Source organism: Haematobia irritans, chromosome 1 (genome assembly GCF_050003625.1).
Source record: "Haematobia irritans isolate KBUSLIRL chromosome 1, ASM5000362v1, whole genome shotgun sequence".
Lineage (NCBI taxonomy): Eukaryota > Metazoa > Arthropoda > Insecta > Diptera > Muscidae > Haematobia > Haematobia irritans.
The window spans coordinates 82,481,868-82,495,266 of record NC_134397.1 but is presented as its reverse complement, the minus strand read 5'-3'; the positions used below and the strand labels follow the sequence as shown (position 1 = coordinate 82,495,266).

Here is a 13,399-nt window from a genome sequence, read left to right as displayed (position 1 = left end):
TCTCTAATTACCGCGCAAAAGTTCATATCCATTCGTAATTAATTGTAGACTTACCTATAATTATCCTTTTTGTCTAATATATACCATGTGAATGCGTAGCACCGAAAAATAAAATAAATAAAAATATAAGGTCTTTCTTTTCAATATTCTTTCAATAAAACGTAATTTTATTGAATTTTGGGAGATTAATATTTACCTTTTTCACAAAATCGTTGTTACAAGGACGTAATACAATAACGAATAATAACAAAAGCTTAGACGCCGAAACACGGTAATCGCGCGACTCGTTAGTAAAATGTAACGAATTGTGCTGAAAGCACAGGGCTGCATTCAGAGCTTATTTTCTAACGAGGGGGATATTGTCATTTTACAATATGTATTATAAGTCCCCATCTAACGAATAAATTTTTACCATACGAATTTGAACTTAAACACCATGTATGGACTAACTTACAATTTAGAAGGCTATGTCAAGAAGAATTAAGATAGCTCTCCATCGGTAAGTAATTCGACAGTCTTTAGTAGAAGTTTCTACGCAATCCACGGTAGAGGGTACATAAGATTCGGCCTGGCCGAACTTACGGTATATACTTGTTTTCAATATTTTTTAAATATTTGTTTTTATTTCTGTTTGCGTTCAAAATAATTTAGTGTTCGCGATAAACATAGAATTTTAAAATCAGTTTAGATTTGTTCGAATTTGCTATCGTTGACACGAATTATGACTTTAAACGGTCTACGAAGCCATAAAACACTGCACAAAGGTGGTCCTGCGATATTGTGACGTATTCCCATTGAAGCGCCCCAAGCTTAAATGATCAGTGGATTGAGATACGGAAATGTTGGTCAATGGCGCTGAGTGCTGCTGGAATGTCTATAGTCTGTTTGTCTTTACGATATCTTCCCGATAATAATCGGCATTTAGTTTAACTGCACGGTCGATCTATACGAGCGGGGAGTGATCACCGGCCATTCTGGCGAACTACACAGTTACCATGGGCAGCGCTTGAGTTCTGCTGGCCATTTGAAAGTGTATATTTTCAGCTGACCTCTTTAGCAAGTAAACTATATTTAACTTATTTTTATTGCAAAAAATTAGTTGTTTGTGGTCCAATGAAATTTTCGTTTTTTTAAGTATGTCTCAAAAATTTTATGAACTAAACGTGGGTAAAAAGTTCAATGACCGTACACATAAGTTCAATATCAACTAACGCAAAAGAAAATTATCGTACGATTCCCAAAAAAAGTAAGAATGAACTACTGTATGATTAAAATGGTCATGATTTGGCGCCAATTATTTTCTTCTTGTGTAATTTTTTGGCGTAATTTTGTGCACTGCAGTTAAAAAGTACAACAAGGCAGTAAAATTTTCTGATTTTAACAACACTTTGTGGAAATCTCAAACTGTGCAGTACAATTTAGTTCAATTTTCGTACGAGTTAGTTAATTCTTCCTATTAAACAGTTCACTTTTTTTCGGTGTATGAGAAACCATTGATTTGTACACATTTAAATGCTGGACGGTTATAACTAAAGCCACTTGGATTTTCCAACCAAATATAAAACAATCACGAGTGAATTCCATCACGAATAAATTTATGTCTGAATGCAATAGATCAAATTATTTTTTTTAAGCTCGTAATCTCAAAGCTTGTCGGCTAACCTAACATACAGATTGATCTTTAATGCCATGACTTCAGCTGCCACACGTCATACGTTGCATTGACTTAGAAATGCAAATTAGGTATCAAGCTATCCCAATATGTAAATAAGGCATAGCATCCATCGCCCTCCAACTCCTTATTTTCCCTCAATGGAAGAGGAACAAAGACACAAATGTCACAATAACAATATTATAACAATTTCAAAGTGCCACCGAGAAGCAGAATTCATAAAAAGTTTTACTAAACAAAATATCAACTTAATTTTATACTCAACTAGTGTTACCCCTAAACAAACACACATCACACACGCTCTCATTCAATCCAGCCAACACATATATTGACACACAGTCTCAGGGGCACACGGCAACACAACAATAGCATTAACTCTGCTATCTTAGTTGCACCAATAACAAGAGCGATATCACAGAGTGCTGCTCTACTATAAAATTTCCTTTTGCGAAACTAGTCGAGCACAAAGCAGTAGTGAGCAAACATCTATTAAAGGCAGCTTTCATTAATTCCCACATCACCTACCGAGAGGAGTGGGTTATTTGAGGGGAGTACCTAAAAAGTTAACATGAATATGAATCTAACACTCGCACTCACGCACACCCACAGACATAACATATGTATTGCATATGGCTTCGTAATGTGTGTACATAGGCAAAACGCACCTAAGTATACGAGTGGACTAAATAGGACCTCTTACATTTTGTTGGGAAAACATAATAAAAATTAACTAGAATCTCTACATAAGAAGAATTCTCTTTTTGCCCATGTGCAATATAAAGCCAACTTTTTTTTGGCCATTAGATATAAACTGAGCCCATATAAATCCATCTAAAATAGGGATGAAATATAAACATGTGAAAAAGTCAAGAATAAAGCTTAAACAGTGTACGACCACAGCAGCTGGCTTAACTTTTATGAACCGAAATGAACATTAAAGTTATTGTGTTGAACAAGCAAAAACGATGTCAAATTTGCCCGGATAGAATTATTGACCTAATTCTTATATTCGCAAAAAAACGTTTTGAATCCCTGTAAGAGGTTGAGTTTTCTTATTAAGCAATTTTGTGACTTCTCCTTGTAATTTCATAGCTTTGCTTCACTTTGATAAACAATAAAATGTTTAATTAGATATTTTATAAAAAAAAAAAAACTTTACAGGAAACATATATGTATTGCAGAAACATTATAATGCTTGTTTTATGTGCATATCGATGTCTACATTCGAAAGTGCGCTAAGTCTAAAAAGTGAATTTTATAGGAAACAAGAAACAAGTTTTGTTTTTTGAAATTTCTCATGTTTCTTCTCTGCGTGTATGGGGGCTTTGTCTAATTCTGAGCAGATTTTGATAAAATTTGGCACACATTTGCCAAAATTTTACTTGCACTCTCAGTACAAAACTTCAAAATTTTCGAAATGAAACTTTGGCATCCGTGGTCATATAAATATAATTTGGACGGAAGATACACTGAACGGAAAAACTTCATCAATATGATGATTTTCAGCATTAATTTGATGAAATGTTTCTTCGATTTTGAGCTTACAACGCATTTCGTCATCGTAATGAAGAATTTTACATCAATTTTTCATCAAATATATTCATCAATTTAATGAAATAATTTCATCATCTTGAAGAAAAAGTGTCATTTAATTGATGTATTTTTTGCTTCCTTTCGATGAAGAACGGTATTCAAATTTATGTCCGATAGTCTCTATACAATGAATATTCTCCATCATTCCAATGAAAGGTATTCGTCAAAAGTACGTAATTTATTCATTACAATTACATTACTTCAATGACTACATTGCATCAAACTAATGTATATTTTATATTTAACCAATGAAACACTGACATCGAACTGAACTTTGGTTTCCGCCTTAGAAACTAGTTCTAAATTTTACAATATCCAATATAATTACAAATATTTTAAGTTAATTAGGAAATATTATTTTTACTCGATTATTAAAGGATTATAAATTTCAATATTAACTTAGAATTGTGAATGGAAAAATTATACATATGATATTAATCAAAAATTTACATAAATATAAGACGTTTTCAGTGTTTCAATATAATATTAACATAAATATACTAATAGATGAGAAATCTTTTTATTGGCCCTATTGGAATATAAGCCATTATTATTCGCTTAAAATGATTAGTATTTTCGAAAAGTGTTTTGTGTTAGCTGATTTAATATTATAAAAGTACTTTTGGTTTAGATAAACATAATACTTATAGTCACTATTTTCTAAATTGATATCTCAAATAACAGCAATAAAAGGTTTCATATTCTAATTTGTCTTTTTAAAAAATGTAAGTGGTTGTCTACCTCTTGGATACTTTCTGCTAGAAATATTGACGATTCTTGGGAGTATTATTCTCCATACGTATTTTCCATTTTTATCATTTCGGACGTATTTTGATGTTGGAAATTTGTAGTCATATAGACACCAAGTCAAACGCATCATAAATGATGAGGCTATAAAGGCAGGTTTAAATATTAGTTATTTAATGATATGCATAATTGTACTAACTATTTTCTTTTTTTGCATGACAAACCTGTGTTTGGCACATCAATTTTATCAAAAACCTGTCTAATGCCAGCATTTTTAACATAGTGTTCTTTCTCAATTAAATTGTACCAATATACTATATCAGTTTGGTTACAGTACAGCAGTATTTATGCAGTACTCCGCAGTCCATGTTAATCTAAACGAAATAACAACATATACATGTAGTACGAATATTAAATTAAGGTTAACGTTTAAATTTAGTTACTTACCAACTGTGCTCCTCGAAATTCTTTATACTGTGGCCAGGCCCTAAATATATCAGTATGGTTATCGTGTTCGTCAAATATTTGAAGTATTCAGTACGTCAATATCCCATCTTCAGATCTGTCGATGCTGTAGGCATTCAGTTTCTCATTCAGAAAAGGTTTTCTATGGCGGGTACTTCACCTAATTTTCCAGGGTGAGAAGTGTCTTCACAGTGCCTCTCGATGCTTACTTCTTGCGGTATATACTTCTTCTTTACTATATTTTTTTCCAAATCGCTAAACTCGCAGGCCGTTGGAGTTGCTCTTGGAGCCGCAATGTATTTCCATAAATATATGAACGTTTGCAAGATGCCTTTTACAGGAAATTTTTGTGTGAATGCTCTGTTACATATCGTACACCTCAATGTATCACTATTTTGGAAACATTTAAAATGTTTGTAAACACCACAAATATTTTTATATATTACTAAAATTTCTCAAACTATATAGCACTCCGTTTAAACTTACAACACTTAAAATATCTCCAATTCGCAATAGTATTAAAAGCTATTTCATCAACGTGCGATCTCAATAAATGTCACTTCACAAATGAATTTATTTACTCTTCAACAAATTTCACACGCAGCAGACATAACGGATTGGCATTGCTTTGCAACGCAACAAGTATGTCCCATTTGAAGATTTTTTTAGTTTTACTTTCTATTTTTCCAAATTTTAATTAAACCATCACTTGAAAAAGTTTATAATAATTAAAATATGTGGAAATAATGTAATTGTTAGAGTTTGTCATATATGGGGGCGGAAAAATATAAATGAATAACATGTGATGAAAATTTTCTTCAGTTTGATTACTGATTTCATTCAATGAATGAAAGATTTTCATCAAAATGATGACCAAAAATTGATGTAAGTTTCTTCATTGAGTTGATGACAGTGATGATTTTGTTTCATTAATTTGATGATGTACTTTTCTTTCAGTGTATGGGAGTTATATCTAAATTATGACGATTATGACCAAATTTGGCATACCTAGCAAGAATGTTCCAACCAACTCTCTGTGCAAAACTTCAAGCAAATTGGAATGAAATTTTGACCTCTGGGGCCATATAAGTGCGTATCGGACGAAAGATATATATGGCAGCTATATCTAAATCTGAACCAATTTCAACTAAATTTGGCATGCATAGTAAAAATGTTAATTCCAATAATAAATAATTCCAAATAATTCCATTTGCACAATTTTAAGTGAATCGGAGTGAAATTTTGACGGGGGTCATATGACTATAAATCGGACGACAGATATATTTGGGCGCTATATCTACATCCGAACCGATTTCAACCAAATTTAGTATGCATATTTATAATAATAGTTTTACTCCCTGTGCAATTCGGGGCAAAACTTTGGCCTCTGGGTCATAAGAGTGTAAATCGGGCGAATGCTATATAAAGGAGCTATATCTGATCCGATTTAACTGATATTTTGCATATTTTACGGGAGCTCCAAAACATTTATCTGTCGGAAATTTTAAGAAAACACGTTGATATATATCTCGATATGGAGGATGTACCAAACCATGGACCAATACACTCCATATTCGGTACATGTATTTGTGGTTCAACAATACCTTTAGATTTCCAATTGTAGGCAAATAGGATAAAAACTACGATTTCTATAAGCCCAAGAAGTAAGATCTGGACATCGGTCTATATGGGGGCAATATCCAAACATTGACCGATACTCACAATTGTCGGCACACCTTTTTATGGTCCTAAAATACCTCCCGATTTTCAATTTCAGGCAAATTGGACGAAATCTACGGTTTCTATAATCTCAAGAAGTAGAATCAGGAGATCGGTCCATATGGGGGCTATACCAAAACATTGACCGATTCTCACAATTTTTGGCACACCTCTTTATGGTGATAAAATACCTCTAGATTTCCAATTTCAGGCGAATTGGATAAAAACTACGCATTCTATAAGCCCAAGACCCCAAATCGGGAGGTCGGTTTATATGGGGACTATACCAAAACCTGGACCGATATAGCCCATCTTCGAACTTAATCTGCCTGCAGACAAAAGACGAGTTTGTGCAAAATTTCTGTACGATTGCTCCATTACTGAAGACTGTAGCGTGATTACAACAGACGGACAGACAGAAAGCCAGACAGACGGACATGGTTATATCGTCTTAGAATTTCTCCCAGATCAAGAATATATATATATATATATATATATATATATATATATATATATATATATATATATATATATATATATATATATATATATATATATATATATATATATATTGTAAAACATCGAAATATCGAGTTCCGACTATATAAAGTATATATAAAGTATATATATATATATATACATATATATATATATACATATATATATATATATATATATATATATATATATATATATATATATATATATATATATATATATATATATATATATATATATATATATATATATATATATATATATATATATATATATATATATATATATATATATATATATATATATATATATATATATATATATATATATATATATATATATATATATATATATATATATATATATATATATATATATATATATATATATATATATATATATATACATATATATATATATATATATATATACTTTATATAGTCGGAACTCGATATTTCGATGTTTTACAAACGGAATGAGAAACTTGTTCTACCACCGTCACCATTCTATGGTGGTGGGTATAAAAATATGGGAAATATAAAGCTAGAGTAATATACTCGTATATATGGGAGCTATATTTAACATAAATCTCAACCGATTTCTACCAAATTACTATTAATGGTACTCCTTGTACAAAATTTGAAGCAAATCAATGCAAAACTGTGGGTATTGAGACCATATAAGTGCAAATCAGACGAAATGTATATATGGGAGCTATATCGAAATCTGAACCGATTTGGCTGCTATTTTGCACATTTTACGAGATTTACGAGATCGGTGATAAATATATATGGCAGCTATATCTAAATATAAACCGATTTATAAAAAAAATCAAAAATCTTTGAACCAAAGCAGAACCCTCTGCCAAAATTGCGGACGATCGGACTTAAACTGCGAATTGTACTTTGCACACAAATACAGAAAGGTAGACGGACGGGCATCGCTAAATCGACTCACAATTTAATTCTAAGACGATCGATATACTACACGATGGGTCTCAGACTTTTTTCTTGGCGTTACATAAAAATGCACAAACTTATTATACCCTATACACAGTAGTGGTGAAGGTTATAATTAAATAGGTGAATTTCAAGGTCATGAATCACAAGTTGGGTATCCAAACCACTCTCATTGTTTTCGGCACATTGCCAGCCTAGAACATTAATCGAACCATATTCAATATAGTGATGACTTTTTAGTAGTAGCTTACGAGACACTTCAGAGCCAAAAAGATGCAAACTGCAATATATTTTATTTACTATTAATGACATATCGTTCCTCATTGGTACAAGTTTCTTCTTTCTGTATTGTTTTTTTATATGAGCCTGTTGCAATGTATTCTTTTAAAAGGAGTTCTTTGTTGAATCTCAAAGCGACCATGAACAATACAGCATACAATGTGAAAACTTGAAGCCACAATATGATCTTCGTTCCCTTTCAAAACAAATATATAGTGGATAGTCAACTATATAACAAAAAATCAGATTCGTATAAAAGAAAACTTTAAATCATAATTTTTTCCCTTATTTTCAGACGAATTTCGTAGCAAGGTGGCATGTCACAATGATGTAGCCCAATTGGAGTGCAATCCTTATTCTCGCATCGCTGTGTATAGTGCAAGTTTTGGACGAACTGAATACGAGAGTATTCAATGCCCTCAACCACAAGGTGTGCGTGAGGAAAGTAAGTACATTTTCAAATTGTATAAAGAATAATTTCCCACAAATTCAATAGAAATACAAATTTTCATAACAATATTTGGTTTCCCGTCATCCTTGCGATAAAATGAAAAAATGCTATTTATATTTTGGGTTCTAGTCGTTTTTGGGATGTATAAAATGGTTTTCTTATTTTGAGTTATTTTTTTTAGAGAAAGCAAAAAATAATTAAAATAGAATAAAGAAACTGAGAAAATTTGAACTATAAGCTTTTTTTCATGAAATAAAATGAAGTTTTCGGTGACTATTTTGATTGAAACCATTTTAATTGAAATGGTTTCAATCAATAAATTGATAGTATCACTTAATTAGACATAAAATATGTAAAAAACGGCGGCATGAAAATGGGACCCAAAAATGAGCCTCAAAACCCAAATGAAACAGTGCCCCAAATGTGGGGTTACACTTTATAATGAATATGACCCCCTAACAAAATATAATTGAAGCATGCAAAGCGACCTAAATTGCGGCGGTTTTTCAATTTTGACCCAGTGAAAACGAACATTAAATGATGGAGAATATATGAAATTTTAAGAAATCACCCAGCAAGAACAATTGGAAGTTGTTCCATAAACATTTCTTTTTAAAAGCATCCCGGGATCCTACATCAATTGTTTTCTAACTCCAATGAAATTATTTTGAACCAGTCTTAGAAAATGAGCTATTTGGCCGTTTAATGTTAACATTTAAAATTTTGACAATTAAATTTCAAAAAAAAAAGAATAGAATGTCATTACAAAAGTAAACAGAACAATGAAAACAAAATTAAAAACAATTATGATTGAAAATCAAAAATAATTTTTTATTTCTTCACTCAAATTAAATTTCAAAGCACAACCTTTAAAGCCTTTGACAACCCATGTAAAATTCATTGGAGATGATCCAAATTTGCAGCACATGTTGGGGATCCAAAATACTTTTTTTGGAAGCTCTTTTTTGCTGGGAAATTAAATATGTGTTACTGAGTACAAATCTCTTGGGAACCCCTTTAGCCTAATGTGGACATAGGAGAAATTCTCAAACCACAGGTAAAGGCCGGCTGTCCTCCTGATGATTTTAGCCCTCTTTGAATCTATCTATAGGAGAAATTCTCTAAGCTCGTTATCCGTATCACTTTGCGCTTGCGATAGCCGACTACGGACTCTGTCGATAGGAGAATGTCTGAAATCCAGGCTGAAAGTCATGAAAAGAATCTATTGCAATATAAACGGGTGTATAGTGGCCACCATTGTCAATTCCAAGAAATTAGGGGTAATTTTCACTTGAAATATTGAGGGTTTTTTACATAATGCAATCAGGCCCTAAAATAAAAATAAGTTACTCCCCGAATAGATAAAAATTTGGTGTTAGCAGCTCCAACATATAAAAACCCATTGCTGCAAATCAAAATAAATTGTTTTACAATAAAGGTTTTCCTCAGATTAAAAATATAAGTCTCTAATTTATTTCTTAATAGATATCAGCAGAATATTTGATGTCTGGGATTCCTATCGTGGTTTTGTGTTTATAGCTTTCTCAAAATAAACTTGTTGAAATGAAACCAAGGCTTTGATTCCGATTGAATACAAAAAACTGTAAAAAATCTTTGGATTCACGTCTATTAGTTTAGACTCTTATGAAGATAAATCGAGAAATTTCATATGTAAAATAGACTTTATTTCGCATGTACTTTTGCATGTCTAAGAGAAATAACAGCCTTTAGAAAGATATTTATTGCTGGACCCGTTATATAAATAGCATCCCCGTAATATTTCCTCATACTACTTTGTATATTGTATTATTGTCATGTTATTGTAAATGTATGAAAGGATGATTGTTGTTCTGTACTTCGGTCGACACCAACTAGCAGTGAGTGAGTATGACGCGATACCATTCAATCACTCTTCACATCATAGAAGCAGTGTCCGCCACCATGACCACCAATAACCATGGATCAATTTAATTATTCAAATTTCTCCTTTTGTTTTACATAGTTCCCTTTTAACTAACTTGATTTTTCTTCTTCTTCTTCTTCTTCCTATTTATACTGGGTTTTGCTCTCTTCCACATGCTGCAATTCGGGTATCGTCAACCACTGGAACCATTGGACTATTCAGCATGCTTGGCGTCTTATGCTACCGAAACAGTTATGCAAATTTGCCATGGACGTCGTCGATGCAATCTGGCCGCAGATGCCAATACGTTCGGTTCGCCATGTCAACCCAATTCGCGAATGTATTTGAAAGTTGTTTACACTTGCGGTAAGTAAATCGTGACTTGTGCTCTAGGACATCAGTTGGTCTCATGTGTCAGTATTGGGTCGCCGCCTCCTTGATTTGATATCTGTACATATTGCTCACAACCTTTATGGTGTACAAACACTCATATGCATAACAACATACAGTCAGATGAAACCATTCTATACACAAGGGTGTAATGATATAAAAATGTTAAGAAAATAAACATTTAAAGTGAACGGCAATTTACAAGCATTACAGTTGGGGAAAAATAATGAAGTCGTATTTCATGATACGTAAATAGTAATTTTCAGTTCGAGGATTTTATCTTTGCAGACTTGCAAACTATAGAACGTTCACAAAAAAATCAAAATCTCTCTACAACAAATCTCAAGTTATCATAGTGGAAAAATATAGAGTTTGTAAGTTTTTTTTTTTTTTGTTTGCAAGTAACTATTGAATGAGCCACCGTGGTGCAATGGTTAAGTGGTTTCACTGCAATGTGGAACGCCGTTCGGACTCGGCTATAAAAAGGAGGTCCCTTGTCATTGAGCTTAACATGGAATCGGGACTCAGTGATAAGAGAGAAGTTCACCAATGTGGTATCACAATGGACTGAATAGTCTAAGTGAGCCTGATACATCGGGCTGCCACCTAACCTAACTATTGAATGAGAATATTAACAAAATCTCACTGCTGAAATCAATGTACCTTGAGGAGATTTCAGGCATGGTGTGAACCTAGTATAACTGAGAGTTATTCCGATTTGGGCTCCCAGAAAACGTAGTTGTTATTCGATTTACTTTAAATTGTGAATTTATAGGTATTTTAGGATCCCAAAAGGCTGTGCCGAATATGACATGTATCGGTTCATGTTTTGCAATACCCCGATTTGCATGATATTGGAAATCTAGAGGTATTTTAGGATCATAAATAGCCGAATATCGTTTGTAGTGGTCCATGTTTTGGATTGGCTCCATATAGACCGAATATGGTATGTATCGTAAAACAAGGTATTACTTCAATATCTCTAGAACGAAATTATTTCCATGAGCTAAGGATGGGGGTCTAATAAATTTTCCATTCCTTTTTTAACACACCGAAATGTCGATTTTGAACTATATAAAGCATATATATTTTCGAACACGGTTAAATTCTAATAGGCAAATATTAGTCTAAAGTGTAAAACTTTCTTCCAGGAGAATTTTCGATATACGTATTTGTATAGCATTGATGTAATATATGCACTAAGAGATGAAAATGTTTGCTTTTTTGACTGAAAGGGGCGAATTCTTTTTTGATTTCCATCAAATAGTTGACCACTGCGACTGTACCATTAGATGATATACACTGAAAGAAGAGTTTTCTTTTCTGAGAAACGAAGTTTGAGGGCAATTTCCATACGATTTTTATATCCTAAACCACATAGTGGTCAGGGTATAATAACTTTGGTCTGTCAAAAAATTTGCCTGCCAGAAATATTGATTTTAGACCCAATAAAATATATACCGATCGACTCAGAATCACCTTCTGAGTCGATCTAGCGCTTGGTGTCCGTCCATGTATTTGTTGTTCGCAGGATTCCGGTCGCAATTATTAACCGATTTTGATGAAATTTGGTATATGGCGGTTTTTTGGTACAGAGACAAACGCTATTGAATTTGGAAGAAATCGGATCAAATTTAAATATAGCTCCCATATATATGTATCGCCCGATTTCGACAAATGGGGGTCAGATTTCGTTCATTTACTGATCGATCGGCGTCAAAATTGCCACAAAGTAATCCAATTGACCACCCTTTAAGTGTGGCAAATTTCATCGAAATCGGTTCAGATTTAGATATAGATCCCATTCATATGTATCGCCCGATTTTCCCAAATTTGGCCATAAGTCCCCTTTTTCTCAACCAATCTGACTCAAAGTTGGCCAAATTTTATTTTCTAAAGCGCTTACTACATGTGCACAAAATCATCGAAATCGGTTCAGATTTGGCTATAGCTTCCATATATATGTATAGCCCGATTTTCACAAATTTGGCCATAAAAGCCTTATTTATCAACCGATCTCACTCAAATTTGATTTACTCTAATGTTCTATAGTACACCCAGAAAAAAGTGACCCCTTCTTTAAGTTAAAATGAACTCATTGTGAAGAAAGTTGAACTTCGTATAGCGCCAAAGACATTTTTATTTGTTTGAACGATGTGATTTTCGTAGAAATTAGGAATAATGCATTCCATATATATTAGTTAACATTTTCCTATATTTATATACCACTATACAACAGAATGAAAAAATTTAACTAATTTGAATTCATATATGGAATGATTTTATTGAAATTTTTTCATTCATTTCGACAAATCTTACACATTTGTGGTAAAACTTTTACTTCATAATTAGAACTGCTTACCTTCGTTTTTAAATACAATTTTATTTATTTCTATAAGCAATTTGATCTTCAATAAAAGACATGTTTTATTAATATATTGAATATATTTATTAAGAATCAACAGCATCGAATCTCTTTGAAATATTAGTTTATTATTCCACTATTTCCAATTTCCGTGTGATATTATCAACTGTAAAACGCACTTTTTCTTCTTCTTGTACTTTTCACTTTTAATAAGTTGCTGCCTAACGATTTTGTCCTCCTTTTACAATTTCAATACCTACAAATATAAAAAATCATAAAACATTTTTGTTGCAAAAGGTTAGCGTCACTGAATATTACCTGATAATTGAAGATTCCAAATGAAGACAAATGAAAGGGT

The 13,399-nt window shown here is 32.3% G+C and overlaps 1 protein-coding gene across 1 annotated transcript in view; it reads left to right on the top strand.

The window, feature by feature from the left end:
* The window catches only part of LOC142226967 (uncharacterized), a 65,321-nt gene that overhangs the window by 32,421 nt on the left and 19,501 nt on the right, over nt 1-13,399 (top strand). Inside the window, exons 5-6 of the mRNA XM_075297249.1 lie at nt 8,228-8,377; nt 10,509-10,652. Of these exons, the coding sequence (XP_075153364.1) occupies nt 8,228-8,377; nt 10,509-10,652 (294 nt within the window). The remainder of the gene's footprint in view (nt 1-8,227; nt 8,378-10,508; nt 10,653-13,399) is intronic.